Source organism: Chenopodium quinoa, unplaced genomic scaffold (genome assembly GCF_001683475.1).
Source record: "Chenopodium quinoa cultivar QQ74 unplaced genomic scaffold, ASM168347v1, whole genome shotgun sequence".
Taxonomy (NCBI): Eukaryota; Viridiplantae; Streptophyta; class Magnoliopsida; order Caryophyllales; family Amaranthaceae; genus Chenopodium; species Chenopodium quinoa.
Window position 1 is genome coordinate 1,200,449 of NW_018743212.1, and position 24,232 is coordinate 1,224,680.

At 34.4% G+C, this 24,232-nt stretch overlaps 4 protein-coding genes across 9 annotated transcripts; 3 read left to right on the forward strand and 1 right to left on the reverse strand.

Annotated features, from left to right (window-relative positions):
• The first annotated feature begins 1,682 nt into the window (after window positions 1–1,682).
• LOC110734290 lies at window positions 1,683–4,034 on the forward strand. The gene is made up of 2 exons (XM_021914378.1): window positions 1,683–2,726; window positions 3,967–4,034. Exon 1 carries the CDS (start codon window positions 1,862–1,864, stop codon window positions 2,723–2,725), a length of 864 nt encoding a protein of 287 aa, XP_021770070.1. The 5' UTR covers window positions 1,683–1,861; the 3' UTR covers window position 2,726; window positions 3,967–4,034.
• A 101-nt stretch (window positions 4,035–4,135) lies between these two features.
• On the forward strand, window positions 4,136–7,095 carry LOC110734291 (DNA-directed RNA polymerase III subunit RPC6-like). The gene is given in 5 exon segments (XM_021914379.1): window positions 4,136–4,329; window positions 5,937–6,354; window positions 6,357–6,462; window positions 6,464–6,520; window positions 6,522–7,095. Coding segments are annotated over 4 exon segments (684 nt in total). The 5' UTR covers window positions 4,136–4,329; window positions 5,937–5,981; the 3' UTR covers window positions 6,670–7,095.
• A 2,279-nt stretch (window positions 7,096–9,374) lies between these two features.
• Window positions 9,375–17,593, forward strand: LOC110734289 (histone-lysine N-methyltransferase EZA1-like). Of its 6 annotated transcripts, none has more exons than XM_021914372.1 (11): window positions 9,375–9,695; window positions 10,824–11,079; window positions 11,851–12,533; window positions 14,217–14,364; window positions 14,627–14,841; window positions 14,972–15,103; window positions 15,811–15,898; window positions 15,993–16,040; window positions 16,121–16,249; window positions 16,851–16,928; window positions 17,010–17,593. In XM_021914372.1, the coding sequence occupies exons 2-11, from the start codon at window positions 11,041–11,043 to the stop codon at window positions 17,199–17,201; spliced, it is 1,752 nt and encodes a 583-aa protein (XP_021770064.1). In that variant the 5' UTR covers window positions 9,375–9,695; window positions 10,824–11,040; the 3' UTR covers window positions 17,202–17,593. The 6 variants fall into 6 exon arrangements, with proteins under 6 accessions (XP_021770064.1, XP_021770065.1, XP_021770063.1 ...); XM_021914373.1 differs by having other exon boundaries at window positions 10,913–11,079; XM_021914371.1 differs by having other exon boundaries at window positions 9,375–9,680.
• A 697-nt stretch (window positions 17,594–18,290) lies between these two features.
• LOC110734292 (protein trichome birefringence-like 6) lies at window positions 18,291–21,843 on the reverse strand. Its single transcript, XM_021914380.1, has 5 exons — window positions 20,282–21,843; window positions 19,801–19,993; window positions 19,486–19,676; window positions 18,977–19,135; window positions 18,291–18,875 (listed from the first exon to the last, which is right to left on the reverse strand). Exons 1-5 carry the CDS (start codon window positions 21,007–21,009, stop codon window positions 18,554–18,556), a joined length of 1,593 nt encoding a protein of 530 aa, XP_021770072.1. The 5' UTR covers window positions 21,010–21,843; the 3' UTR covers window positions 18,291–18,553.
• Window positions 21,844–24,232: the final 2,389 nt, after the last annotated feature.

Consider the following 24,232-nt stretch of genomic DNA (forward strand, 5'->3'; position numbering starts at 1 on the left):
GACAACATTATGAGACGGAGAGAGTTTGTCTTATTAGAAAGTTCATATATGGTTGGGCACATCGTGTGGCCGGGCTTACTTAAGGGTTACCCGATCGATCAGGGGTTATTCGGTCAAGGATTCGTCGGTTGGTCATGGGTTACTCAGTCGGTCAGGGGTTACTCAGTCATGGGTCACGCGGTCAGTGTTTTGGTGTGTGTCAGTTTGCCACATGGTGTGACCAGACGCACAAAAAACACGTTGTTGTTTTATTATTAGCATGATTAAAACAAAATTAAAAATACACAAGACGAGTAATTCATGAGATATGTGAAAGACATAAATCATTTTGTTCTAAAAGGTTAAATATAATAAAAATATATAAAGGGCATAATCCTTATTCATATCTCTATTACTATATACTTTGTATTTTGAAAATATGATAAAAAGTTGTGATAAATTGGTACACATTATTGTGATTAAAATTGTTACAAAATAATGAATAATCAATTGTTGTACAGGCTATCATTATATTGTTATGAATTAAGTATACTATAGCTTAAAATTTGTAAAATTTTATATATGAACTTTTAAAACCGTGCAATTGCACGGGTTCTATACTAGTAATAACATAATACTAAAACAAACACCAAGAATGACACGTGTCACTTCTTGGTGCTATTTTTTTTTCCCTCCAAAACTTTTTTCTTTGTTTATTTATTCTCTTCCTAAAAAAAATTCATTTCTTTATATTATTGTGATTCACTTTCTTACAAAAAAAATATTCACCAAATCATATAATTGTGATTCACTTCCTAAAAAAAATATTCACATATTTATCATATTTTTATTGTATAAAATATTTTTCTACATCTTTTTTTTTTTTTTTTTTTTTTTTTTTTTTGGTGTTTCACCTGATTCATCTTTTGGTCTAATCCGGATTTGGGCTCAATTCTGGATATAAATTAAGATTCAAATTTTTTTAATCTCATTTAAAAATATGAGGATTATTTTTTTGGTAGATTTTGAATTAACATATTAATTCGTTATAAAATTTTGTAACAACCGTGCGTGGCACCGGACTTAATATAGTAATTAAGATATTATCGTGTTGTTTGTATCGTTATTAATTAAGGGCGTACAATTAGGATTTTCGTTCACGCATAAACCATTTTTGTATAATACGTAGAAGTTTAGATGACAATATAGTCGGTATATATTTACACTCCTATATTCTATAAGTATGAAAGGAGGGCCAGAGTATATTTATTCATTCATTTAATTTATCTTATGTGCGTGGTATATATGACCTATTTTTTGGATGTTTGACGACTATGATTGATCAATAAAAACAAACAAATAAAAATAATATTTTGTCATTAGCCACACTTTAATTGATCCAGATGGATATCTTAATAATTTTTAATAATTGATGTTAACAAGTTATAATAATCCAATTCACAAATCAATTCTTTTTTAATTATTTAAAAATTATTTGTTAATAATAATGTTTCTTTATAAGAAGTTGTTAACAACAATGCTGGTAAAGCATCACATGATGCAAAATGATTTTATGATCATTAAAACTAACCATGATTCATGAATCAAATATACACCAACATTACAACATACAACTTATATTACAAATAAATTATTTAATTACGTTCATATTAATAATTATATTATATGATTAAAGATTCTTAGTCAACTAACATCTAATCGTGGCAACCACCTTTACCAGCTGCCTTACCAAACTTCATTTCATATATATACTTTACAATATAATCTTCCTTTTGATCCAAAATTCAAATTCTAGGTGAATTTCTGTTTGTTTCAAATAGTTTAATCTTTATTGAGACTAGAAACATCAAGAAATAAAATTATGGGTTGGAAATTATGGAAAAAGAAGGCAATTTCAGCCAAATTTGAGATAGTCAATTACCCATTTTTGGTGCAACCATTTTATGCTATTTCCATAACTCTTCTTAGCCTTTTACTACCTCTATCATTCTTGCTATTAGCAAGGTTATCAAGTGCTCATTACCTCTTGTCATTAGCCTCGATTTCGCCTCCGAAATCCCTTGTTTTCTCTCTTTTTCTCAACACTAACCCAAACATCCTACATGCCCTTGTGTCCGTTATTAGCTTAGCGGCGTTAATACATGCCTTAACGGGCCGTATTAGCCTAATAAGCGAGCTCCCGGGGCCTATTTTTAGGCCCCGGGTGCACGCGGCGTGGATCTTCCTATGCACCTTACAAGTGTGTGTAGGGCTAGGCATTGAGGCTACTATTAAGGCAGGAGTTGATGGGGCAGGGTTTGGTGATGAAAGGTCCATGTTGAGTAAGTTGGTTTTCTTTTTGGGCCTACATGAGACCATGATCCATTGGTCTAGGACCATAGTTAGGCCCGTGGTGGACGACACGATCTTTGGTGGGGCCCGCCAAGAGAGGATGGCCGAGAGGTGGGCCCTCGCTGCTTGTTTCGGGGCGTTGTCGTGGTGGCGGTTACGAGACGAGGTTGAGTCATTGGTGGTGGTGGTGGAGGTTAAGAGGGAAATGATGATGAAAGTTGGTTTGGGTGATTTTCTTGGGTTGTGGTTGTATTATTTGACCGTTGCAATTGGGATGGCTAGGATTATTAAGTCAATTATTTGGTTTGGTATGACTATTTTTAAAAGGAGGGTAACAAATGATGATCAAGATTCTAATATTGAACTCATTAGAGAGGATGAAGATAAAGTTTGATGTAAGTCAACTATTTCAAGACTACATTTTTTTTTTCATAGCTTTTTATTTTTTTCCTTAAATATTTGTGGGAAGTTTTTCAACTTGTATAATGTATTACATCTTTTTGAGAAGTTGTAAATGTGATATAAATGAAGTAATACAGATCCAATTATAGCTTGATCGGCAATTGATGATCTTGCATATACTAGTCCATACTACCTCTGTCTCTATAAAAAAATCTTTTTTTATGTCCGATGTAATATTTAATCTGAAAAAATAGATAGAGTAAATGTAGGGTAAAGCTGCATTTGGTGTTACTGATAAGCAATTTGATCAAGAGTTGGTAAGGCAATAATATGCCAATATTTCGTAGAGAAGAATTATGAGGCTTCAACAGCAAGAATGGTGTATAGGGTCATACATGAAAAACCAGCCAACTTCTGTCTTCAGACAGAGTTTCAATCACCAACAATATATACTCCACTTTGATTTGATTTTCTTTACTACGACTAATTAAAAACACATCGTCCAACAAAATTACAAACGTTAAAAGTCAAGGTTATGCGACAAATAAGCTAGTCAAGTTGTTGTATTTAAGAATAAAAATTATAGAGGGAGTATATAGTTGTATATGAAGTATAATTTTTTTTACAATAGTAGGTGAGGAAAAATGGCTTTATTGAGCCAAAAGGCCCAAGACCTCTCACAAGTCAATCGGCCCAAGTTAACGAGCTAGGCCTTTAAAAGAGGGAAGGATAACAAAATGTTGAAATTCCCACCCCAAAGTATCTCTAGTGGTGATGACAAACCTTTCATCTTTAGAGGAGATGACAAACCTTTTCACTATATTATCATAATTTTTTTTTAGTAAGATGAAGGGCTCTATCGGGCCAAAAAGCCCAGAATTCCACAGTTCAACCCGATCCAGGGTAGTGGGCTAAACAATTTGGAAGAGTGGGTGAAAGGCAAGGGAATCCCATCCCCAAATTATCACTAAGTGGATTCTCGATACTCTCGTTTTCACTAGACCAAACTTATTTTAGTACTCCGTAGAGGTGTTTTCATACTCGGTAGAATGGAGAGTATAAAAAGTTACTCCATAACCGAAAATGAATGTTAACCGTTGATAATATTTAGATCTACGGTCGACATTACTTCGTATAAATTTTATTCCTAAGTTTTAATTTTCCCCCTCTCCTTTAGAGCTATTTCACTTGCATTGAAGCGGCGTTTGAGCTTTCTCTCCTTCATTGAAGCAGCTTCTGACAGGGGCGGAGCCAGTGGGGGACACCGGGGACAGTTGTCCCCCAACTTAAAAAAAAAAAAAGAAAAAAAGAAGAGTAACGCACAGAAAGCCAGAAAGAAGGAAGAAAAGAAAACTGAACTCTGAAAAGTGAAACCTAACTTTCCTCTTTCCTCTCTCTTCGAAGTTCGAAAATCCTCTACCAGTCTGCCACTCTCGCTCGTCGGCTCCACTCCCGGCACTCCGTCCCTCCGTCCGTCGAGTCGCCGCCGTCGCTGCTTCGTGATTCACTGCTTCGTCCGTTCGTCGGCTCGTCGCTGGACTCGCTGCTCTCCATTCGACTTCGCTCACTTCGCTAAATCGCTAGACCCAATTCACGGTATTTAAATCTGAATTTAATCTCTGAATTATTAGTTTATTACTTGTTTAATTGTTTTATAGTTTATACTTTTATTCAATTATTCTGGGTATTGAAGATTTGAAGTATTGAACTATTGAAATTTTGAAATGTGTTGGTTTATTGTCTTATTGAAATCTCTGAATATTGAAATCTGTTGGTTAATTGGTTTATTACTTGTTTTTTTCTTCTGTTTTTGTGAATTTATTGAATTAATGAAATGTATAGTTAATTTTGTGAACTTTTGATTGCATTATTTTCTCCTGTTTTTGTGAATTTATTGAAATGTATAGTTGAATTAGAAATTTAGAATTTTAGGTTTTATTATTATGTAATGATGTGGAATTGTGGATTGTGGAAATTGATATATATTTTTCAATTTAATTAGCAAAAGTCAAAAGATTCACCTAATTCAAACAAATCCAAGGCAACTAGTAAACAACCCGATCTTCGACAATTCTTGTTTATAAGACCGAAACTCAATGAAAATGAGTCAAATTTTAATATTAGGTATTAACCAATTTGTGTGTTTGAGTTTTTTTTTTTGTTTTTGTTAATCTTTTTGTCAAGTTAAACCTTTTTGTCCCCCAAGTTGAAAATCCTGGCTCTACCACTGTCTTGTGAGGTAAGATTTTATTTTTTTTTTTGGAAAAAGAAAAGTTATCGAATTTCAATTCACTATCTAGGGTTTATCGTTAACTTAATTGTCAGTATAGTCAATTTAGGGTTCTTCGAGGCTGGATTATTGAACTTCTGATTATAATTGCTTTATTTATGAAAGATTGATTCTTTTGCTAGGATTTAGGTATGTGCAATTGACGTTGATATTCTTAAGTGAGAAGAATTTAATGTGATTTTTGGGCCTAATTTGATGATTGTGACAAAATTGATCAGTTGCAAATGTATTGCAGGCTGTTGTTCATAACCCTCGATTTTGTTGCCAGAATGATGCATTGTTCAATTTTTATGTTGATGCTCTTAAGCGAAAAGAATTTGATGTGGAATTTTGATCCGTATTTGGTAATTGAGTCAAATTTGGTTGCGAATATGTTGCAAGCTGTTGTTCATAATCCTCAGTTTTGTTGCTAGAATTTGACTATGTGCTACTTACGTTGATGTTCTTAAGCGAGAAGAATTTGACTATGTGCTACTTACGTTGATGCTCTTAAGCGAGAAGAATTTGAGTGGAATTTTGGAGCTTAATTGATAATCGAGTCAAATTTGGTTATGAATGTGTTGCAGGACGTTGTTCATAACCTTTTTATTGTGGGACAGAACTTTATAAGGGTACATTTTCTCTTTGACAGACCCGCTTGCCCTAGCTCAGCAACTGGCTTGCCAATGATTGCTTGCGAGCTTCAACCCATTCGTCCTTTTAATAAGTTAAATTTTTAACAAAAATTGCAAAAAAAAATGAAGATTTTTAAGAATTGATCTTAACTAGTTAATTTTATTGTTGCTGATTCTTTTGATTTGATTATGAGGGTGTAGCCTCAAAAAAAAAAATTAAAAAAATGAGGGTTTAGTCGTAAGGGTTTTGTTTTTAGACTAATAGAACTTATCTTTCAGCTGCTTTCATTTGTTTTTAGGAAGTATTCAATTTTCTTCCAGTAGCGAGGTTTGATTTCTAAGGGATGAGTGGAAGAGGAGGGATTTCAGGCCTCAAGCGGCCGCGCCCAGGTTCGGATGGATCAAAGGAGTTGACAGCTGATGAGCGTAATGTATACAATCTGATTAAAGACAAGGGGGATATGGGTATATGGAAGGGAGACATAAGAAAAGAGTTGAACATCACCAATGCAAAGACAATTGATAACTGTGTTAAGTCTCTCCAACTGAAGCAAATGATCAAAGAGGTGCCTAATGTTCAAGCCAAGGGGAAGAAGCGACTCATGGCTATGGAGTTTGAGCCCTCAAAGGAGTTAACTGGTGGTGTATGGTATCATGACGGGATGCTTGATGAGGATTTTATTGAAAATTTGAAGCGTGTCTGTTTACAAAGACTTTCTAAACAGCTGATGGAATGCGCCATGAGATTCAGATGACAGGGGTGTTTCAAGTTGATTTAACGGTGGAACAGGTGAAGGAGATACTTGATAATCTGGTTTTGGAGAAGCATTAGTAGAGTGAAGGGCAATGGAATGGGGGAGTTGGCATCGTTTCCTATCAACGCAGTGTTACAAACTCAAATCACAGCGTGCTAAAGTGGGAGCTTTCTCTATGATACCCTGTGGTGTTTGTCCCCGAATTAACCATTGTGCTCCTGATGGTGTCATCTCCCCAGTAACCTGTGTATACTATACCAAATGGTTGGAATTTTGAAAGTTGAGTTGTTCATTTACCTCAAAATTTTAGTACTAGAGTTAGAAGATAAGAACAAATTTTTGCAGGAAGATGTCATTAAAACCATTGATAGTGTTTTCATTCAACAATTTTTTTTTCCTCAATAAAAGAAAGATATGCATGTTGATAACATTATCATATCAACATGTATGTTCATATGCTCTTTAAGTATGTGATTTTTGCAAATTTCTGTCTCTGTAAGACCATCTCCATTGGTGAGACTTAACTTTGAGTATTGAAATATAAAATGAGTTGTTTCTTACCTCAAATGGTGATATCCAACCCACTTCTCAATTTAGCAACTCATGTGAAGTCTAATTTCCTAATGGTAAGACTCTCTAAAATATACTATTGTCACTTTCAATTTATGGCCCACCTAATTCATATTGTAAGTTTTTCACAAACAAAAAAAAAAAAAAAAATATATATATATATATATATATATATATAAAAAAAAAATCTTAAATAAATTACAAAATATGTTATAATATTGATAAAGGGCCTACACTTTTTGTCAAATGAGACTCAAAGTTGAGTATCTAAACTTAACAACTGTTGTTAAGTTTAGATACCAACTTATTGGTATCATTTGCAAAAAATACTCTCTCTCCTAAAAAACTCTCTTAAGTCTCACCATTGGAGATGGTCTAAGAGTTTGTAACACTTGGTATTATAATATCAATTATTGGGTCTATGGAGTATGGACTATGGACATTGGTTTGTGAGTGGGTTTGTAGGACCATGGGTTAAATCAAGTTGACATGACATGGTACCCCAAACCCCCCCCCCCCAAGTTTTAGGGCCATTATCAATAAATTTATCCCTTTTTTAAATAAAAGTCTCATTTGTCTTTTGCACACCTTTTTAAAAAGGTGGATAAAAGTATTAAGATAGTGGAATTTTGCTGATTATAGCCTTAATTAGGTGAGTACAAAAAACAAGATAGTTAGGTTTGATTGCTTAAAAGTGGAGGGGGAGGGGGGATATAGCAAATTTTGAGTTAAATTGAATGAAAAATGTAAATACTTGAGGATGTTTTTTTTTAGTCAAATGAGACTTTTATTTAGAACAAAAAGAATATATCAAAGTATTCATTGGGAAAGTAAGGAGAGAAGTATGTTTCAAAAAAAAAAAGTAAGGAGAGAAGTAAACTTATAAACTTTGTAGCTAATAAAATGCTAACCAAACCATTCATAATTATGCGGACCTAATTAGCTAATTTTTAAAAACTAATTAAAAAATTAAATCTCATTTAAATCACAAGCTAGTAACTAACTATTGGGGCACAAACTAGCTATAAAAAAGATTAGCTTAAAGTCTTATGTGGCATAACAATCTAATTTGCCAATTAACTTACCATTGGAGTTGCTCTTAGTTGTCAATCATTCATCTTAAGACTAATTTACTAATGTACCCAATTTTTTTTAATTTTAGATTATAATATTTGAAAATTGGTATCACATATTCACATACGACATACGTGGCAGTGACATCCATTGATAAGGCCTCCACTTAGTATCTTATGATGTGGCTTGTGCCGCCAGCCTCACGCTAGCTTGATCTATTATATTCATTTTTACCGACTTTACTAAATTAGTCTTATATTAATTTGATATCCTCATTCTTTAAATGACAGTAGATTTTTTTTTTTTTTTTAAAAAAAACATCATGAAATATGACACTTTTATGATTTGACCTAATTTACTAACCGATAGTTGATTGATGAATGACCATACTTTCACTACACTTTCCCAATTAACCTAATTTCTTTTTACCATTACCGAGCAAGGAGGTGTCCAACAATGTCCTAGGTAGTAGCGACATCCATGGATAATGTCTCCACTTAGTGTCTTATTATGACGTGGCTTGTACTAGCCTTGCGCTAGCTTAACCTAATATATTCATTTTGATCGACTCTATTAAATCCATACTAATTCAATATCCTCCATTCTTAAACGACGGAATTACTAACTCAATATCCTCCATTCTTTAAATGTTGGGAGATTTCTTAAGATATTATGAGATATCTCGCTTTTATGATGTGAACTAATTTGTTGATTGATAAATTGACTAACGCCACCACACTCACCTAATTGACCCAAATTATTTTTACCATTAGCAAGGAGGTGTCCAGAGATACCTAGGTGGCTGTGACATCCAATGAAAATGCCTCCACTTAGTGTCTTATGACGTGGCTGGACCAGCCTTGTGCCAGCTTGACCTAATATATTAATTTTGACCAATACTATTAATTTTGATATCTTCCCTCCTTTAAATGATGAAAGATTTTTTAAGATATCATGCTTTTATGACGTGAACCAATTTATTGACCAATAATTTGACTAATGAATGACAATAATACCCCTACTCTCACCCCAATTAACCTAAATTTCTTTTAATATTACCAAGCAAGAAGGTGTCCACCAATGACTTAGCTGGCAGTGATATCCATGGATAATGCCTTCACTTAATGTATAATGACGTGGTCTGTGCCAGCTTGATCCAGCATATACATTTTAACTAATAATTCAAGATGGTATAAACCTAATTAGATATTACCAAAGTTTAGGTTAAAAAAGATGTTAGGTTAGTTTCTAGCTTCCAATTCCGTATGGAGATTACGGAATACGGAATTGGAAGCCACAATGCCTATAAATAGCAAGGCCTTCCTAATTTTATTTTTTTTCATCCATAAGCACAACCAAATTACACAACTTGACCCAACCAAGGAATTCACTCCTTAAAAAAGGGGCCAAAGTTGCAAAATATCTCACTTTTCAAAGTAGCACATTCTTCTTCTACAGTTCCCCCTCTCCACTTCCACCATCTTCATCATCAAAACCCCTCCATTTTTTTTTCCCAAATTCCTTCAACCCACTTTCTCTTTCTCTCTCTTTATATCTCTCTCTCATTTTATCTCTCTGTTTTGGCTACCTTGAATTGAGGTGTGGAGGACCAACAAATCAATAAGGGTGTGAAATTTTCTCAAAGTTAGTATCTTTCTTGTATGTTATCTCCTTTCTCTAATTTTTTCCCCAATTTGTATCTGCTATTATTGATATGCTTGTTGAAATGACCCAACTTTTTTATGTTTTAAAACAATCAGTTTTTATTTATTTGGTTTTTGAATGTTTTGATCATTTCCTTGGTTTTTGATTGATTTGATCATATATATATATATATATATGAAGTATTGATGGGATTATTTTTATGAAATTTCATTGAATACTGCTGATTTTATGTTGTTCTAGTTTTTGTGGGGTGGGAATTGTTGTTGTTTATTTGATAATTTGATTGAGCTTAAGAAAGGGTGATCAAATTTGTCTTGAAATTGTTTCCCTCTCTAATTTGGGGTGTCCATTAAAAGTTGTGATATATACAAAGTATTTTTTTATTCTTTCCGGAGATATGATAGACTTGTCAAAAACCGACCCGACTTGAATTGAACCCTTAACCTCATAATTCGAGGATGACAGTTCTAGAATTTCGGTTTCATGCCATTGACAGTAGAATTCTGATGGAGTCCAGCCCTAGGAACCTATTTCTGGCATTTTTTCAATGTTTAGGATCATGTACCTATCTGATATTCTGATCTATGTGTCCCAAATTGGTTTTAAGTTGAGTTGTTTAAAGGTTGGACCAAGTAAATTTTGAGAAATGCACTTTAAGTGCTAAAATTAAAAAGTTTAAAGTAAAAGGGGATCTGAAGTTGAGTGTTTGGAGCCTTGAACAAGTATTATTAACCTGATTTTAGCCTGAGAATGACTCACATAGTCGCACCCTAAGATATTGGACTTGAACTTGACTGAGTTAACATGAAAGTTAATCAGTGTTAGGCTAAGCTGTAACAACTATACATGGACAGATACTATTAATTACATTTGAGGGAATCGATATTTTTCTTAACTAACACTAGGGTTGAAGAATTTTCTTCATCATTCAATATTAGAACTAGTTTTCCGGCCAAGTAAATTTCATTAATATTTAATTTTCATTGTATATTGCTACATTTGCAAATTGAATTGTTGTTCAACTGATGATTATTGGTTGGGAGTTCAAATTTCGTTACATAGCAATGGGCTTGTAGAGAATGCTAGATGCCATTAAGAGCTTATTTCTTCTTCTTGTTGTAGGATGTTTATGTAAATTGAGGGACTGTGGGCCTGGCGTACTGTAGCATCAGGTTTTTAACAATAGTTCACCAGATCTTTCTGTGCTGCAGCTGGTCTCTTATTACAATTTTGGTTGTCCTCTGAATCTGAGCCATATCACTAAACCAATAAAGACATTTCTTTATGTGCATTTTGCCGTAAAGCCCTCATATCTGGCCTTTAATTGTAAGAGGCAGTGATGGTGTCTGGAACTCTTGATTCATTGTCCAAGCCAAAGGTCAGCATCTCTTCCCTCCTTGCCCTGTTTGCTTCCTTTTCCAAGTTTGGGTTTTTGACGAGGTATGAAATTTTTGAACGTGTAGGATGAAGTGGGAGATGGTGCTAATAGTTTGCTTTAGCTATATGTCACTGCGTTTTCTTGTTTTCGGTGGTTATTGAGGACTTTGGGTGATGTCATGAATTCATCCTGAATTTAGAAAAGTATAAAAGTCAATAGAGAAATATAGCAATGCCTTATTTAGTGCATTGATCTCCTGTTGAAGTAGGAAGTTACTAAGTTATTGGCCATACTTTTGCCTACTTGGTATTGAATTGCTGTCTTGTTATACATCCTTAAATTAGTTAAATATAAGCTTTCAATGTAATATTAAATACAGAAATTGAACAACTGAATATATTTGGAATTTATATGGAATTTAATCTGCCTTGCTGTTTAATGAGCATGTCTAGCATAGGAATAACGTTCTATTCCTTTTATGACAAACTAGTGTAAGCAATACACTGACACTGACTCTGCATATAAAAGAGAGGACAAAGGAGGTCTATAGTGATAAAGTGGATGTACATTACATTGAATGTTATCTCTCAAAGAATGCATTGATTTTATAAGAAAGGGGTTTCTCCCCCTTTCAATGAACTGAATAAGGTTTATGTTTTAACTAACTGAACAGACAACTGCACATTATTAATCTGTCTGGGGTGCATTTTTCCTTTTTCTTTGATTGTGCAAAGCTTGAATAATGTAGTTATAATTTTTTGAAACTGCCAGGCTAGACAAACTGCTGAAGAATTGGTGGAAAGCTCAGATACTCGTTTATTACAGCATATGGATCATGTTATTTTAGAAGAGGAAAGTAGAGGCTCTAGTGTTCTCAATTGGGAAGTGAATATAAGCAGTGCAGATTTTGGTACAGGCTGTACTTTGAAGTCTGCTTCTGGGGAAGGTTCTACTGCAGGAGACCTATCTGCTTTAAAAGTTGTGCCTATAGTTCATACAAATGTGGCAAAGTGCAAGATCACTGATGACAATGGTAGAGAGTTAGAGGGATCTGGTAGCTTCGAAAGTTCCATTAATAAGAAGCTGACAAAAATTCAAGCTGTTGAAGCAACGGCTGTCAATAGTAAATCTGTATCAGCAAGTGCAATTTCATCTGGCAAAAGCAAGAAATTGAATGTTGAGTCATCTCAATATCTGGATCATCAACAGACAGGCAAACATCCTATGGAGGGGCATGCTACTGGCGTTTTGTATGATTTAAGTTCTCCTAACACTTCAAGTTCTCATACCCATGATATTGTTGGAGAAGAAGTTCGTGACATTAGTAGGAGGGTGGAACTGAAGCAACCAGTTTCTTTTGGAAGGAGAAGGAGAAAATTGTCAAGTAGCTGTGAGTGGAAGCCTTTGGAGAAATCTCTATTTCTGGAAGGGTTGAAAATGTTTGGCAAAAGCAGGTCAGTGAGCAATTAATTTGGTTATCTCATATTAGTTTTCTTTTTAAAATACTATTGTTGGCCATTCTAGAATATAGATGATACTCTTTTTTCATCAAAAAGTTGTGGATTTTACAACATCCAATTTAGAGATTTGAGACTTCAATCTAGATGAATGCTTCTCTCTCTCTCTCTTTTTTTTTTTTTTTTTTTTTTTTTTTTTTTTTTTTTTTAATTTTAAAAGAAGTCAGGCTTTGTTATTTATTTGTTTGTTCAATTTAGTTATTCCATATTTTTTAACTTTAGTCATGTCTTGCAATTCATATATGTTTTACGGTAGAAATGGAAGGTAGTGGTAGTCTATGCATGTTTTGTTTGTTATTAGATCATTAAAAGTTTTGATAATGGCTGAAATAGGCTTGTCAAATGATTTACCGTCATATTAAATTCTAAGCTGTTCTAGTATGATTGATAAAAAAAAGATTGATATTGCATGATGTACAATTTCACATTGACAGAGACCTAGTTGTATAGCTGTTCTAGTTGTATAGCTGTTCAGTGGCGGATCCAGGAATCCTAATTAGGGGTAGCACTGGACAATTAAAAAAACAGTATAACGTTATTGAAACGTAACATAATATAATAATCTGCTAAACAAACTACGTTAATACGTTGTGTAGTCGTATAATAATTAACAATCAAATTCAAACATTTATACTAACAAGGTTATTTTTTCTTGCAAATAATTTATATTCTAATTTTCAATTATACTATGATAAACTTTCCACCTATTTAATTTTTATTTTGTCAAATTTGCATATGAATCATAAATTTTTCCTTGTGCATGTATGCTAAAACTTTGACTGAAAATATCTTTAATAATAAAAATTATAACAATTGAATATTAATAAATTTTTCATTGAGACGATTCCAACAAGTACCCACACGGCTATATTTATTCTTATGATTAATCACAAACATTAGTTAAAGACTTAAAGTGAATTAGATGAGTTGTGCAAAAAGTCAAAATATTTCATTTATTTAAACATAGATGCCGAGTCCGCGTATGATCTTTTTATATTCATTGTAAATTTTCATTCTAATATAAACAACATATAATAATTGTTTATAAAAAAATGTGAAAACGGAAAAAAGAAATTTATCATGGAAAGGTAGTACTCATAGCTTATCCTTGTGTTGATGAAAGTGGAGGAAATAAAGTGGAAATTTATTTGGGTTAAAAGCAAAAAATATTGATGCGTTGGGGTCTTGAACCCCTGACCTTCTCGAACAAACACATTCACCATATAGCTCTCTTACCACTGAAGCCATGCTGAAGATAGTTAATATGAATACGGATTATAATGTTTAGATAAATATAAGAGCACGCTTTTTTCAGCAAAACAGGGTTTTTTTTTTTTTTTTTTTTTTTTTTTTGGGGGGGTAGCACGTGCCCCCCAGGCGTCAACGTGGATCCGCCACTGTAGCTGTTTGTAAAATAATCTGGAAAATTGTGTTCTGTAATTGCTCATGTTTTTCTGAAACAGGGCATATATGCTATTGTAAGAAAAATGTATATCAGAAGTGGAAAGAGAGCAAGTTTTTTTTAAGGTAGACTAGGACATTGGGTTATTTTCACACCCGGCTACGAAATTGTATGTTATTATACTTTCTCAGTCTAAAGATGTTTTATAACTTTTGCAGTTGCCTGATAGCCAGAAACTTTCTACCTGGTCTGAAGACTTGTAGCGAGGTGTCCAGTTACTTGCAGAATAATAAGGCTTTGTTGACGCAGAAAATGGATAAAGTAAACTCGTCAGAAGACAATGCAAGAGCTGATTCAGATAATATGGTATGCATTTATTTGATGACTTGATGCCCCCTGTCCCTTCTATTTTATGCTTTCTCATATTCCTTTTGAGCATGTTGGTTACTTGAAACTAGCACTCCTAGCAGCAAATTGTTTTTTAATCTCTTCGCTTTCCACTTATTTATTTTCTAGCATTGTGCCAGAACTCGTGGTCAGTATGTGTGAATATATGTAGCTGTTGGTGTACTGGCTTTCAAATTTTACCAAGTACCACTTTTACAGACTAATAAGTATTTTTATCCAGGTGCAAATGAGACCCAGATCAAGAATATTTCGTAAAAGAGGAAGGGCAAGAAAACTAAAATATTCTACAAAGTCCAATGGTCATCCATCTAGCTGGAAAAGGGATAGTGATGCAAACAAGGCAGACAAGCAGTACACACCATGTTCATGCCAGTTCATGTGTGGGAAGGACTGCTCCTGCCTAGTAAGCGGAAACTGTTGCGAAAAGTACTGTGGGTAAAGACACATACCTTTTGAGTTTTGTCTGAATAAAAATGCAGTAAACAAATTCTCCAGTCCAAAAATCATAATAGAAAGATTAATGGGAAAGAAATAATCATAATAATTGCTAAATAATCCATAACAGGTGTTCAAAGGGCTGCAAAAATAGATTTCGAGGATGCCACTGTGCAAAGAGTCAGTGTAGAAGCCGGCAGTGCCCATGTTTTGCAGCTAATCGTGAATGTGATCCAGATGTTTGTCGTAATTGCTGGGTTAGGTAATTATTTACTACAACTTTCAGTTCATCTTTTTATCTGCGAAAATAGCCTGTCACTATATGATTAATACCTTCTTAAGGTTGTGCTACTTGTGCTCTACTGAATCATAAACGTAAGTGTATCTCTGGACGTAGCAGATGTCAAAGCTCTGGTTCCTAATTTAGAAGAATAATCATTAACAATTATACTGTCAAAATATGGAAATTGCATATTCCGGTATTTCCTCATCACATTATAGGTATTTTTTAGTCTGGTAACCATGGAATAAAGATGGTCGAGTTGAAATTATCTGCAATGTGAGAGCAAACCTTTTGGATCTCTTGGGTGGTAGGCTTGCACCATTTTAGAGCTTGGTTGGAACTTTCATGGCTTACTTTGATGGTTTAAGAGTCTGTGTGGCTTTACCTAGCTGGTTGGTTTAGACTCTGTTTTTTTCCTTTTGTAAAACTTGTTTATTAGTATGGCAATATACGTGGATACCGAAAACTTCCTTTCACTGTAAAGGAAGAATTCAAGTAGCAAAGATCAACTAAAGCATGCATTGCAAACTGACTGTTAAATTCTCCCTCGGCCATCTTAAAGTATACATATGCCGTAAATAGATGATTCAATATATTTAATAAAATTCTTAGTCCACCTAAAAATAAAAGAAAAATATATTATATTTTACTTGCTAAAACAGCTTTTCCTGCATTTTTTTTTTCAGTTGCGGTGGGGGTGATCTAGGCGAACCACCAAAGAGAGGAGATGGACAATGTGCAAATATGAGGCTCCTTTTGAGGCAACAGCAGAGGGTAGACTACTTTGACTTCTTAAGTAGCAATATTTTTCATTGACAGTGTTTTGCTCTTAAATAATGATTCATAATTTGATATAATGTTTGCTCAGATATTGTTGGGACGGTCAGATGTTGCTGGATGGGGAGCTTTTATCAAGGTTAGAGACATATGGTACAGAGTAACTATAATTATTGCTATTTTCAAGCTCTTCTAAGAAAGTGTGTCATGATATTGCAGAATACTGTGAATAAACATGATTACCTTGGAGAATATACAGGTGAATTGATATCGCATCGAGAAGCTGATAAACGCGGAAAAATATATGATCGAGCAAATTCATCATATCTATTTGACTTGAATGATCAAGTAAGTGTGTTTGTGTGTGTGTGTTTAATCATATGCTAAATAGCTATTTCATTAGATGTATGTTTTTTGCTAATAGGGGTAGAATGCTTAATTTAACATTGTTCTAGTGTATCTGGAGCAATGAGCTTACTTATAGTTGACAATGGGGGAAATTCAAATTGTTCAGCATGAGCTTAAACATTATTGAAATGCAGATAATGTAATTCTGTAATAGATTATCTAACTCTTTATTCCATCTCTATTGTTTTGAACATTCTGAATGTAAGAGGGAAAAGGAAGGATCCGATCACATCAGATCATTTATTCTGCGTGTCTCCTACATTCAATATCTAATTTGCTAACAGAGAGTCCTTGATGAAAGTACATGTTAATAACTTAATATATAAAATGATTAGGAAACTCACAGCACAAAAATGCAGTAAAAATTCATGATTTTCCCAAATTTCCAAATTTAAATGTGATGGTTTTTCTTTTCTGGCATATTCAGAACTTCCTTAGTGATGCTCCTGTCAGGCTATTTACTTTTGCACACTTTTTACGAACATTTTGTATAATATTCTGTTACTATGTATCTTATAATTACAACTTCTTATGATCACAGTATGTTCTTGATGCCTGCCGTCAAGGAGACAAGTTGAAGTTTGCAAATCACTCATCAAAACCCAACTGCTATTGCAAGGTACCTAATTTCTGTTTTGCACTCTCTTTGCCTTCCAATATAGGGAGTTTATCAGCTCAACTAATATGCTGCTTTGACCAGATATTACTGGTGGGAGGAGATCATCGGGTTGGTATTTTTGCCAGAGAACGGATTGAAGCCGAGGAGGAACTCTTTTATGACTATCGTTATGGTCCTGATCAAGCACCTTCGTGGGCCCGAAGACCTAATGAATCTAAGAAGGATGAACACATATCTTCTCAGAGTCGTGCAAGGAAACATCAGTCTCGCTGAGCTGTATGTCATCAGTGTATGTATTTACATAATCAAGGGTTTTCATTGATACCCGAGTGGTCGAGTGGACTTGTGTGGCTGTTTGTCGATCAGCCAGTATGTTTGTTAATCATATGAAGTAGGAAGATAATAATAATAAAAATCTTAATAAAATGAACTGTAACTGTTCCATGTACAGTAGGAACCACATATGTACCATGATACCATCCATGGGATAATTTTAGTATTTTACTATTTTAGATACCTTAATACACAAGGTAGAATTTGAAATTTTACAGCTTATGTAATTCTGTTGATAACTCATAAAACCCAAATAAGTAATGCTGCTATAAAAAATAGTTCCGCAGAAAGTTTGAGATGAAAAAAGAAATTAATCCAGAGTTGACCTACTACTTTTGAGTGTGTGTTCTTTTTTTCAATCTGCTGGTTGATCTATCTGATCATTTATGTCCTTTCAGTAAATAGTAAATTCATGTTTTCATCTTAAGTAAGAGGGAAAAGTGAAAATGTCATGTTGAATCATACTCTCTCTGTCTCTATTTGTTCTTTTTAATTGAAATTTTTGAGACGAGAAAAAGTCAAAGTAGGAAGAACATATAGAGACGAAAGGAAGTATCATTTTATTTACTCTTATTGCACCTTTGTAGCTTAGACCTTGCTTCCAGTCCAGCTTTTAGATGTATGAGGCATTTTTACTTGTCATTAATTCAGCAAATGTGATTATTATCGTAGTTCGTATCAAATTAGGGTAAATCTAATCGTTTGTCTATGATCCTGTTACTCCGATTGAATCATTTATGTGCGCCCTAATTACACTACCATTTTGTTCTTTAAAGCCTAACCTTAGACTAGAGGTGCCAAAGTGGTCTTTCGGATCATATTCCATTTGGTCTAATATTGTTAGAGTCACATTTTGAGTGAATAGTCAATGGTTCGAGTATGGTTCGTTTTAGATCAATTTTGGAATGAATCATCCTCATACCTATTGACTATTAATTTTTTACTCTGTGAAAAACCAAATTTAAAGCTCCAAATAATATCAAGTGATGCTGATTTTGCGTAGGTCTATGTTTAGGTAAGATAATCGGATACAAGTTAGTTCCATCAAATCTTATTACAATCCGTTGTAAATTGATACTCTATTACATACTTGCTATCAATCTTGATTCCCTTAACCATACAATATCGTGTTATTACAAGTATTACACTAGTCAATAGCATACATTGTTTCCCGCTTTCATTACAATTGATTACAAAAAATTCTGAATCTAAGTATCTAATAGCAGATATCAAATGTAAAAAGTTAATCAAAGAATGTGTGAACGCCTATAATAATACTGTTCTAATGCTCATCACCTAGCATACATATTCTTCTGTTGTTTTATAAGTAACTGATGATAAATCAGCTCGTTCCAAGCATCTGGAACACCGGGAAGACACCAATGACTGCAATCTTCTGACGATCCCTTCTTTCCTGGGTTTTTCCCATACTTGGAAGGATGACCATCTATCCTATATGACGATAATCCTGTTACATTCACAAATGTAACAGGAGTTTTCATCGTATTGATGACCTCCCGAGCAATATGATCTTTATCAAGATTGTCTATGTACATTTCATTTAGTGGCCTCCTTGCTTCTCTACAATGCCCACCAGTATTCCATTGCCCTCCTCTGTTCAGCAAACCAGACAGGTTTTTTAAAGTGAAAAGGTTCACTGCAACCTTTGATGCACATACTCTTATGTAAGTTATATGTTAGTGTAGAGAACCAACCTGAAATGAGCTGGTGCTGTACTTCGAAAGAAAACCTGGGTTGTGTGAGGATTTATATATCTATCGACCCATGTAGCCCACGTCAGAAGAGCTTTTTTGTAAGCTGCTATAGCATCAAGGTGTGGATAAACTTGCTTACCTTCCTGGTAATAGTTAATCCTACATGCAATTGCATTGTTTAGTACAAATTCAGAAAGACATAATAGAAAGTCCTAATTCGTACATAAGATACTAATAACTTTGAGAGAATTGAGACAATCTTTAACGAAAGTCTCAAATTATTACTCCACTTGGAATCAGTAATCACATTGTCACAATCCCTTGTGATTCGGGGGAAAAAAAATCCTTTATATGTTTTCATTCCCTTCCCAATCATAATTGTTGCTATTTTAAGAGATGTGGCAACTTTATTATAAATGTGATTCATAATTCCTAATAGTGCTGATGCTTTCCAATCTGAACTCAACAAGTATTAAACAGTCTTCAATATTTCATAAAAATTAACTCACCCTGCTTTTGTCTTGAAATGAGTCCACCAATTTCCAGTGTTAAAGATCAAGATATCAGCTCCTCTCCATTTTGCTGAATCTCTATTTATGCTATCAATTCGCAAAGTTTCCTTACGCTTCCTGCCCATCCTCACCTTGCCTTCACGCACTAAGAAATGGGTCACATAGAATTCAACTGTGCACTGATAATCCTAAATTGCCAAATCACCAGAGTAATAATCAGCTCAGGTATTCTGTGAAAACTAAGGATACGAATTGAAACAAGGAGGATCAATTTATAGAAACACAAAAGTACTGAAGGAGCTGAGTACATACCACAAATTTGAAACTATAAGCCCCTCTATTCTTAGTAATCCTTCGACCCCGTGTCTCATACACCCTAGTGGGATCTTTAACAGCACTCGTCAATAAACAAAGCAATGATTCCCATTGATTCCTATTAATTGAATCACCAGCAAAGACTAGCCTCTTTCCTCTAATCAATTCCAGCATATTTGTTGCATTGAACCTAACATTTGAATCAAAGAGTATTATTTTCAAACAGTCCAAATCCTAGCTTAGCAATTAGCACATACAGCTACCATACAAAATCAAAATTTCTGTTTTACCTACAGAATAAACATCTACAATTCCTTGGATCAAAATGTCATAAAACACGAAAACGCTTCATAAAGTACTCGAGTCTAACACTTGAACACGTACTCATTTCGTAAACAACAATGCAAGTCCGAGTAACAACTTAGCTTTCATTTACAAATGATTGCAAAAGGGATTATCAATTACAAATTTACAATACCTTGGAATGTCACAATCTTGAGGTTGCCATCTCCACTTCATGTAATCTTTGTCCCACCTCCCATTTCCTTGGCAATTAAAGCCTTCATCTATAAATGGACATGAGAAATTTGTGTACAATGGGTAGCTATCATCAAACACCCACCTCCCTTTGGAAACATCACATTTTTTACCCTTCTTCTCTTCAATCTCCTCATCAATTTTACCAACTTTAGTCAAATTCAACTCATTTTTAACCCAACTAACTTCATTTTCTACCACTCCATCAGTAGTAACTTCACCAATTCCATCCTTAAAACTAGAAGATCTCACAAATTCAGATGAATTTTGAAGTTCACTCAAATGGGTATCCCCCAAATTCACAACTTTCACTCTAGAAACTGAGAAATTTTTACCCAAAACAGTAAAATTTCTACTACTAGTCACTTCAATGGAACTATTAACAATAAACCCAGATGAAATTTGAGGTTTTTGTAACTGGGTTTTCTTCAAATTAGTAGTATTATTAAGATTAAAATCAGATGAATTTGTACTAGAAACTGACAAAGATTGAAGATTTAAGGAATTAAAGCTTAAACTTAGAACATATGCTTCTTGGTGAATCAATGGAGAAGCTCGCATAACCCAGAAAGAAAAGAATGAAAAAAACACTAAACAGATAGAAAGAGTTAGAGAAATAACCATAAATTTAGTGGATTTCCAAAATGAGCAACTTCTCTGCTTCTCCATCTTTGCTACTGCAATAAGCTTGAAAAACAAAGAAATGCATCTGAAAATTAAGTTGAGAATATTTTTTTTTGTACAGATTTATAATTTATGTTTTTAATTTGGTAAAGTTTATGCTAAAAAAAAAAAATCGATTTTTAAGGAAGGTGGTGGAGTGGAGTGAGTTGTAGAGTAAAAGAACGTGTGAGACATGGCCAAAATTTATAAAGATAAGAAGTTGAGAGTTTTAATTAATTATATATCAATATTCATAATCTTTATTCAAAAAAAAAAAAAATATTCATAATCTAATGAAAATTATCATGAGTGGTAGACTACTAGACGGGTACTTTGGATTAAGTTCTATTTATCCGATCATTATGCACATACACAATTGACTTAAAACAACCCAAGGTCATCATAGATCTTTATGTGACCGTTTAATGGTTTTATGTGGTTTCAAACAACATTTAGGACCCCATGATGCATTCCTACGATCCCTTGAATTTTCGATACCAGGTCCCAAATTTTTCGAAATTGACCCGAAAGCGTGGATAATAGCCTTTAATTTTGGACATTTTTCGTTTTTTTTTTTTACCCAAAAAGGAATTTGGTCAAGATGCTTCCCATTGACCCATGACGCCTCGAGAGGACATTTGGATGGTTGGAACAATTCACTTTGCATTTAAAATTGTCAATTTAACATTTTACGAACACACCTCCCTTAATTAACTCAAAGCCACCACATGCCTTTAAGTAACCGACTAGTGGTCATATATGATTCTAAACAACATTATATAACCTCGAAATGCATCCCCTACCACTTTAAAAAATTTCGACACCGGATCTCAAAATCTAAAAAATTGGTCCAAAAGCATGGATAATAGCCTTTAAATTTGGACAATTTTTGACTTTTTCGGACTTGACAAGAAAATAGGCCGAATGCTTCCCATTGGACCCCAAGTTGTCTTTTGGATGGTTGAAATCGTCTACTTTTCTTTAAACTGTCAATCAAGTTGTTTACATACACAATTCACTTAATCATCCCAGGCCATCATGGGTCTTTATGTGATCACCTGATTGTACATAGTTCCAAAAGGCATTATATGATCTCAGGATATGTTCCTTATGACTTCGTGAGTTTCCGACACTAGGTCCCATTACCTCCAAAATTAGTTTGAAAGCATGGATTAGTGAACGGATCCTACCGAAGTAGCTATTACTTTTGCACCATTCGGTAACCCAACAGGGCATTCAATATTTTTCGTATCAACTAGCCAAGAACTATCTCCGGTGACATGATGAGTCGCGCCGGTATCAATAATCCAAGATGAAACATCAAACTTACCGGTCAATTTATTTTCCGGAATTTGAGCATTACCAACAACCCCCGTAATAGCCTTCCACTGTTCAGGACTAAATAATTGCCCCAAAGCCGAAATAGTAAAAGAATTAGATGCAGAAGACGGACTGCCACTAGCGGCTACATTGGCACGAGGCTGGCCGCGACCCTACTCCCGTCGTCTGCTCCCTGGCCTGCCCACAAGCTCATAACAGTGGGTCTCAGGGTGGCCTTTCTTTTTGCAGTAGCCGCACACCGTATCTGCCCAACAACTAGAGGATTCATGACCCGACTTGCGACACTTAGTGCATAGAGGTTTGTCATAACCCCGACCTCTGCCACGCGACACACCTGCCACATCAGTCCCTGCTCGCACAGCAAACCCAACAACCTCAGTTGGTGTGGTTTCAACTACCTTCTTTGACAATCGAACACGTCCCTCTTGGGTTACCAATTGGTAGGCTTTGTCAAGGCTCAGAAGAGGATCTTGTGATAAAATCTGAGTGCGTAGGGAAGAATAAAAGTCATGATATAAACTCATTAAAAAATCATGCAACTTTGCTTGCGCTCTCCGAGCAGGAAATTAATGGCTCATGATGATCCAACTCATGCCACAGGGAGTGTAATTGACCATAGTAAACGGAAACCGGCATTGCCTTTGTTTGTTCACACTTAACTATCGAAGACCTTAATTGTTGAATTCGAGGGCCATTAGTTTGTGCGAATCTCTGTTTCAAGTGATCCCACAACGGTTTTGCTTCCCTAAACTTCGACAAAGAGGACCGTATTTCAGGATCAATTGTATTTGATATCTGTGATATTAGCATAGCATTAATGGCTGTCCAATCGGACTTGGTGCATGCTGGTGATGGAGCAAGAATGGTTCCATCCAAGAAATCAAATTTGCGGTGGGCTTCGAGAGTAGTTTAAATGCCTGCTGCCCAGCTATCGTAGTTGTCAAATTTTAACCGAGTCGGTGTGATGAAGTCCCCCGGTCGGTCTTGGGATCCGAGATAATAAGGGGAATTCGGTTTGATTTCGATCGATGGTCGGGGTGGTGGTGGTGGAGTATCATCACCTGCCATTGAGTATTATTTGTGAAAACCTTTGGCCTGATACCATGTAAAGAGGTGAACTTTGGCTTGCCTTTTCATTAACACATGCAAACAATATATAATACACGGCTCTCAAGAATCCTAATTCTAGATAAACTAGGAAAGCTAGAAAATAGGAAACAATGAAATATATCCTATCAAAACAATATTCTCCTAAATATATGATATTCCTAAAAAATTTCCTAAATATATCTTAATAATTAGCCTTCAACTTTAGACTTTTTGAACTTTTTCAGACGCGGAAAAGAAAATAATTGAAATCCTTCTAGTTGACCCCATGACATTTCGGGAAGACATTTGGATATTTGGAGCCAACACTTTTCCTATATATAGTCAATTTAGCCATTTACGTAAACACCTCCCTTAAATAATTCAAAGTTACCACTTGCCTTTATTTGACAGATTAATGGTCATATATTGTTTATAATATATAATATCATACTACTTCCGTTTCATATTAGTTGCAACTTTGGAGTATTATTTGTGAGATATAAAATATTCCAAAGTTGCAACTAATATGAAACGGAGGTAATATAACATTGAGATGCATCTCGTTACTTTCCAAATGTTTTCAATATCGAATAACAAATTTTCTTAGGGTATTTGATTATAATAACCTAGATAGATCACCAATAATAATGAATGGGATGGTTTTTAGCATCAAGTTACCATCCTGATCGAAATCCTTAGAGATTCTCAAATATAAGAGCATCAAATAATGAATTCTCGTTACTTTCCAAATGTTTTCAAATAATTATATTTGATTTATTTCTTTATTCGAAAACATAAT

Excerpts from the sequence above, each read along its gene's own strand:
- LOC110734290 (XM_021914378.1), top strand. The coding sequence starts at position 1,862 with ATGGGTTGGAAATTATGGAAAAAGAAGGCAATTTCAGCCAAATTTGAG.
- LOC110734289 (XM_021914372.1), top strand. The coding sequence starts at position 11,041 with ATGGTGTCTGGAACTCTTGATTCATTGTCCAAGCCAAAG. Across the intron at positions 14,365-14,626 it reads GAGCTGATTCAGATAATATG|GTGCAAATGAGACCCAGATC; the intron begins GTATGCATTTAT and ends ATTTTTATCCAG. Across the intron at positions 16,041-16,120 it reads GATGGGGAGCTTTTATCAAG|AATACTGTGAATAAACATGA; the intron begins GTTAGAGACATA and ends ATGATATTGCAG.
- LOC110734292 (XM_021914380.1), bottom strand. The coding sequence starts at position 21,009 with ATGGAGAAGCAGAGAAGTTGCTCATTTTGGAAATCCACTAAATTTATG. Across the intron at positions 19,136-19,485 it reads CATTTCAAGACAAAAGCAGG|GATTAACTATTACCAGGAAG; the intron begins GTGAGTTAATTT and ends AATTGCATGTAG. Across the intron at positions 18,876-18,976 it reads ACAGCACCAGCTCATTTCAG|AGGAGGGCAATGGAATACTG; the intron begins GTTGGTTCTCTA and ends TTTGCTGAACAG.